This window comes from Terrapene carolina, unplaced genomic scaffold (genome assembly GCF_002925995.2).
Source record: "Terrapene carolina triunguis isolate 2854851 unplaced genomic scaffold, T_m_triunguis-2.0 Scaffold228, whole genome shotgun sequence".
Classification (NCBI taxonomy): domain Eukaryota; kingdom Metazoa; phylum Chordata; order Testudines; family Emydidae; genus Terrapene; species Terrapene triunguis.
Window position 1 is genome coordinate 2336693 of NW_020664579.1, and position 6850 is coordinate 2343542.

The following is a 6850-nucleotide window of genomic DNA, read 5'->3' on the forward strand; positions in this document are numbered from 1 at the left end:
TGTGGTAGATGTGTCAATTTCAAATCACAGATCTTGACCTAGTAACTTGACCTATGCTCATGTAACTCAGCATAGCTTCTGTAAATTGATTTGCACCAGCTGAGGATATGACTCTTTATCTCCTCCTACTTGCCAGCAATAGGCCCCCTTTTTTTCTTCCCATCTCGTCACATAATTTTACCATTCTTGATGCATCTGCAGTAGCAAGCGATGACTTTTTTCCTTTTATTTCTCCATCGCTGGTGAGGGGGATGGTGGGAAAAGGAGGGGAGAGAAAAAATATATAATTGTAGCTGAATGTTGAATTCCGTTGTTGAGGTAGTACAATGTAGGCCTTTCAATCTGAACCATATTCCCCCAGCTTAGTTTTGTTTTGTTTTTTTAATGACCATAAATTTATGAAGTGATCAAATAATAAAACTGACATGGAGTAGTAGATGAGGAAGGCACACAGTGAAGTTTTCTGTAGTGTCAGAAGAGAACAGAGTGAAAAATGGCAAAGGAAATTATGAAACGGTGACTAGGAAATAAAGAAACGATTGATAAGGAGCAAAACCCAGCAGAACATTTACTAGTGCTTGTACTAAATACAGAAGCTGCTTTTTATAGCAACTTTCTTTAATGGTTTCTGTAATAAGATAAACAAGAAGCTCTTGGGTTGGGAGCTGTATAAATAATCTTCTACTGATAAGAAAAATGACAGTATAAACAGGCGCTAATAATAGTTCCTGCTGAATTTCCCATCTTGTTGTTTGAAACTCCTTTAACATAGTTGCGGCTTTACTCCCTTCAAGGGTAGGTTTTCAGCATTGCATGCGGTGAATGAGATGCCAAATCCCCATTAACAATAACGGAGGGGGTCACGTATTAAATCTGTTGTGATAAGCACTGAAAATTTGCCCCTGAACCAAGTGGTTATAGGTACTAGGGCAGCATTTCTCAAACTGGGGGTCCCGACCCAAGAGGGAGTCACAGGACTATTGTAGGCATCTCTGGGCTTGCTGTGTCAGTTATGAAAGTAAAAAAATTGCTTGAGTCTCGGCACCTAATTGTTGAGCCCCGGCACCTCTTTCATTACAAATGAAGCACTGTCCAAATCCCATCGTTTCCAGGTGCTTCTATATACTTTTTTGCAAGGGACATTAAAAAAAAATGACAGCCACAGAGGATGAACGCACCCATCTGTGAGAGGAAGGGGAAAAACAGTTATTAGGGGCTTGTGTGAGCAGCAGTCTCCAGGGTTGTGAGCAGGTATGCACTGAACACACTAGAGTAGCGATTCTCTCTGCCTGCCTTCTCCTGGTGTTGGTTTTTGCTGCCTCTTTGGCATGTGGGAGGGAAATTTTCTTCCAAATCATCTGCTTGGGAGACGTGGCCCAAGGAGCAGTGCAGTCTAGGGAAATATCTCTGAGTTATTATCATCATCATCATCATCATCTCTGAACTGGAACCTGCCATGGGGAGTGTGTCTGGGAAAAGACCTGGCAGAAAGAAAGGGCAGGGGCAAAGTGGGAGCATGGAGAGGAGCAGGAAGGGGGACAGAATTGCAGGCAAGTGACAAATATTCATTAAAATGTCAAACTTATCAGAATTTGCCATGGCTCTTTTGTGACTGCCTCTCCCCCCGGAGTTTTCTATGACAAAGCTGAGTGCCCTCATCATGTACAGTACTCCTGGCTTGTTGGCCCAGAGACCAAAGGACCTAGGTCTTCCTCATGAGCCATGGGTCGGTCTGAGAGATTTTTTTCCAGACAGCCGGATATTAGATGCTCCAGATAATTACCTTCGTGAATTTGCCTTTGGCAGCAGTTTTTTCCTGCCAATGTAATTTCCTGAAATAGCAGGATTAGAAGCTATGTAACTGGATGGTACTGGTGTTGGATTGAGAAGCATCCCTTTCCTAGTGCTCTGGTGAGTCCACTGTATAAAACCAATTTTTTAGGAACTAGAAACAGTTAACACAATCAAATAATCTTTTTTGTTATTTGTTTTTGCTACGAGGACATCATTAAAAATAAATAACAGAAGGATGGAGTTGTGGTTAAGGCCCTACATTGGGACTCAAGAGATCTAGGTTCAGTTCCTGGCTCTGTCACTCACTTTGTGTGTGATGTTGGCCTGCCTCAGTGTCCCAACTGTAAAGTGAGTATAATACTACTTGTCTATTTAGGCTGTAAAGTCTTTGAGGCAGAAATCAACTCTTGCTTGTGTAGTATGTACAGTGTTGGGGCCTCTAGACTTGATCATGATACAAATAATAAAAACTGACAAGTCAAATTTGTATATTTCAGAGGAAATAATTCCCAGTAGCCTTAGTTAGCATTTCATAAATACAAAGTATTATTTAATTTGCACTAGCATCCAAAATGTGCTAGCGTTTTTCTAACAGTGGAAATTACAATATTTGCCCCAGAGAGCATCCGATCTGAACTGACAAAGATAGATGAAGAGTTGGGGAGGAAAGTGATCACAAGAAGTTTGAAAGTGATGCGGTAGAAAAAGGGGAGAACTCAAAAAAGTTGACTGATCGAAACCAGTGAGCGAGGAAGATGATCTTAGCAGCTGCATTTTGTATGGGCTGGAGATGGGAGGGTTGAGGGTGATGTGGGTGTTGGGGAAACCACAGAGACTGGGATATGAGGCCTGCACAAGAATTTTAGCTATGTGGACAGAGAGAAAAGGGTCTGATTCTCAACAGGAGTGATTACTTGGAGTTAGTGTATTGATATAGATGAGATGCAGCCCACAACATTCTGAAGTGCAGGTCCTGGGATGCAGTAGTCATTACAGAGCATGTTATGTTTGAACCTGCCGTAGTGTGCATAGAATTTGTAGAAGAGCACTGTTCTGATCTGTGCATTTCAAGATCCTGTACAAAGCTCCGATCTACAGAAAGGGATTGACTGCAGAGTGACGTACCAAAGACCACAATGAGTCAGTAGTGAAGCTGGGAATAGAATCCCCATGTCCTGGCTCTCACTCCTTTGCTTCAGCCACTGGTCCAAGTTACCATTAACGTTTGCAGGCAGCGCTAGTGTATTAGGTAGCTGCAATCTGTACTATTTTATACAAAACAAGTGTAGCAAGTTGCCAGTGCAGCCTCTCGGGCAAAGCGTGGATGCCCCAATATATTATTATGAAAATACGTTCTGTATCCATAACTGTAGTATCTGATACTTTGCTTTTATATCCTACTTTGTTACCAAAGAGCTGTACACACAATATTTTTATTACATAATTAAAGGCAGACCACAGTACTTAAAAACCAGGTAATAAACTAATGCTACCCTCACCCATCAACAGACAAAACTCATCCAACTGAGCAACCACAACTGAGAGGCCAAACACTTAAGGCATGTAGCACTGTGCTCAAAAAGTGGGCTGATATGGACTGTGATGGAACACCAAAGGAGACAGGTTTCAGAACCAGGTCCCTTTACTGAGCACATGCTTCCAGTTGACATGATTTCAACCTTAGGGATGACTAAGTGGGACTGCCTCAGCTGTTTGCACCATCTTTGATAGATAGATAGGGCAGAGGCAGTCCCTGAGAGAGGTTGGTTGGGAATACAAAATGGATATACAATAAAAGCATACAGTCCTGCCTGCAGCAAGCCAGTCAGAATATACTCATGGAGCCTTCAATTTCTCTCCCGCATCCTTGCACGAGGATTTCTGTTGAACACAAAGGAGTTCCTGTTTAAAAAAACCAAACCCACCCTTTTCCTGCAGGACAAATGAAATTTAGTAGCTCTAGAATTATATATAATGCAGGCTAGTTAGGAACATAACTATGATTTGTTCCTAGTTGGAGTTAACCCATATGAATTGGACTCCCCTGAGATTTTGAATCATTCTGAAACGTTATTAGTATCTTTGTTTAACTCAAAAATACATGTTAGGAAAAAATCCCTTATTAGAAAAAATGTAAAACTCCAGGGGCCTATTTCTCATAAGTTAAATATGATCATGAGATCACAAGATGGGAGAGGTAGGTGTGAGTACCTCATGAAAAGCAACCTTCATGTTGTGTATTATAACTCTAAACAGAGTTGGCACAGGTGGTGTTTAGCAATATATTGTTACTGTGAGCACCTCCTAGAACTTTAATCCCCAAGAGAGTTTGTATGTTAACCCTTTCTAATGGCTGAACAGCCTTCTTGAGAATGCACCCTTGGCATTTCCTTTGCCCCTTCTGTTAGCCTTCTGCTTCAGCCATTTGAACGCTGAATTATATAAGTTCTTGGAATAGCTTGTGGTGATCACGAATGAGTATGTGATTCTCATCCGAGTGGGTTTCGAGTCCTGTTTCTTTACTTGTGAAACTGGTTAGTTTTGGTTTGTGTCCTAATTAATTTGTCCTTCAGTGTTATGGATGAAATGTGGACATTGATCCTGCATTCCACTTCACTCTGAAAAAATATATTCAGCTTCTGGGAAATTTTCTCCTCTTACTATTTTTATGTAAGTCTGATTTAAATTTCTCTTAGAGAGATGGAACTTTTCACTACTAGGTCACAGGGTCTAATCCAGCCCAGGTAAATAGTGTTTGGAAGCAGTTTATCATCTGACAGCTGGGTTTGGTTTTATTTCTGGCCTATGAGATATGACTTGGCGGTGAATGACTTCATTTTCTGTTGGACTAATATCTGTATATCACAAACTGCTGTTCTGCTTTCACCTTATTGTTGAGCTCCGCATGCACCGCAAGCATTTTATCATCACAATCACTTTAATAACCTTCTTCGTCTGTAGATCTCAAAGCACTTTACAATGACGGGTAAGTACCAATATTCCCATTTTAAGGATGGCAAACTGAGGCACCTCGATGTTATGATTTCCTCAAAGTCATGTCATGAGAGTCAGTGGCCGAGCTAGGAATAGAACCCCGATTTCCTCACTCCAAAGTCTGGTGAACTTTCCACTAACTGCTGGATTACGCTGCCTGCCGTGGGTATGGAGTCTGAGTCAGGTCAAAAATAATAAAGGACAAAAGTTGAGGTACACTGGTGGGACGCTGTGGGGGAGGCTTGAAACGTGTACCTTTTCTATGTATAAAATATTAGCTTTCGGTTTCTGGGCCTCTTAAGCCAGTACCTTTCACTAGCACTGAATCCATTCAAAATTTAAATAGAACAAAAGCGCTCTCTCTCTCTCTTTCTCTCTCTTTCTTTCTTTCTTGTAGGTATCAGCCAGAGCCGGATCTCTCATTGGCTGTTGCAGCAGGGGTCAGACCTGAGTGAACAAAAGAAAAGGGCATTTTACAGATGGTACCAGCTTGAGAAGACAAACCCTGGTAAACAAAAGAAAACAAAACAAGCTAAGGTTTTATTTCTGCAATAAACCCTGGGTCATGTTTGCGAGTGGCACTGATTGTTCACTTCACCTTGCTGTACTGAAGCATCTTCCAAGAGGTGGCATCCCGTAATTGAGTGACTTTTTGGAAAGGGGAGGAATGGGGCTAAGTCTACTTGTGAATAGAACTGCTTTTAAGCGTAAACTTTTGGTTGTAGCAAGTGACCCAGAGCACTGCCGCTCCAGGTGTTCAGCTCTGGCCTGTTTCTTGGTTGCTTGACTCATTTTCACACCCTCTGAAAGTGTGGGACTATGTAGTCTCTGTTGGCGGTATGATCAGCTTGGCTTTAAATTTACACCCAGCCTCTCAATATAAATAAAAGATAAGCTCTGTTGGATCAAGAGAAGGAAACTTGCCATGGCATTGAAAATAGCTGTGTCATATAAACTAACAATAGGAAGTTTAAGGACCTATCCAGAGTGTCTTAAAATCAATGGCAGTCTTTCAGTAGACTTTCATGGGTTTTGGATGATGCCCTGAACCTGTGGTTGGGATATGATGGTGTCAAGATTTGTTTTGCAAAGCCTGCTTGCTTCTCCTCTGAAAAATCAAAAGAGAGTTCAGATATTAGTAAGGCATTTGATACGGTCTTGCATGATATTCTTATCGACAAACTAGGCAAATACAATTTAGATGGGGCTACTATAAGGTGGGTGCATAACTGGCTGGATAACCCTACTCAGAGAGTTGTTATTAATGGTTCCCAATCCTGCTGGAAAGGCATAACGAGTGGGGTTCCGCAGGGGTCTGTTTTGGGACCGGCTCTGTTCAATATCTTCATTAACGACTTAGATATTGGTATAGAAAGTACGATTATTAAGTTTGCGGATGATACCAAACTGGGAGGGATTGCAACTGCTTTGGAGGACAGGGTCATAATTCAAAATGATCTGGACAAATTGGAGAAATGGTCTGAGTTAAACAGGATGAAGTTTAACAAAGACAAATGCAAAGTGCTCCACTTAGGAAGAAAAAATCAGTTTCACACATACAGAATGGGAAGAGACTGTCTAGGAAGGAGTACGGCAGAAAGGGATCTAGGGGTTATAGTGGACCACAAGCTAAATATGAGTCAACAGTGTGATGCTGTTGCAAAAAAAGTGTTGCTGGCACAATGTGCCCGAGGCAAAGCAACAGCGAAGGTTCGTGGCCCGGTGTGCTTCGCGCCAATAAACACACCAGGTGGAGAAGCCAACAAAGTTTATTTGAGATCTCAAAGCGGTGCAAGGAGACAGGCACGTCTCAAATCGAGCACAGTAACAGAAACAGTTTTTTTTTCCTTTATACCTTTACAGTCAAGCCTCACCCCCCCCTTCCCCCGCTACCCCTCCCTTCCCTCCCCCCATTCCTCTCTCTCTCTACCCCTCCCATCCCTGGTAACAATTACTAAGCAAATAGCAATTACATTTAAGCAGTTAGTTTATGTTGGCAGCTATAAGTTCAGCTCGTTAGTAACTTCTTGAACTACTATCTTGTCCCGTTCCTTTGATTTAT

At 41.8% G+C, this 6850-nt stretch overlaps 1 protein-coding gene across 1 annotated transcript in view; it reads left to right on the forward strand.

Moving 5' to 3' along the window:
• HMBOX1 (homeobox containing 1) overlaps window positions 1-5343 on the forward strand; it is a 30888-nt gene extending 25545 nt beyond the window's left edge. The window contains exon 4 of the mRNA XM_026656345.1: window positions 5186-5343. Coding sequence (XP_026512130.1) covers window positions 5186-5343 — 158 coding nt within the window. The remainder of the gene's footprint in view (window positions 1-5185) is intronic.
• The last annotated feature ends 1507 nt before the right edge of the window (window positions 5344-6850 follow it).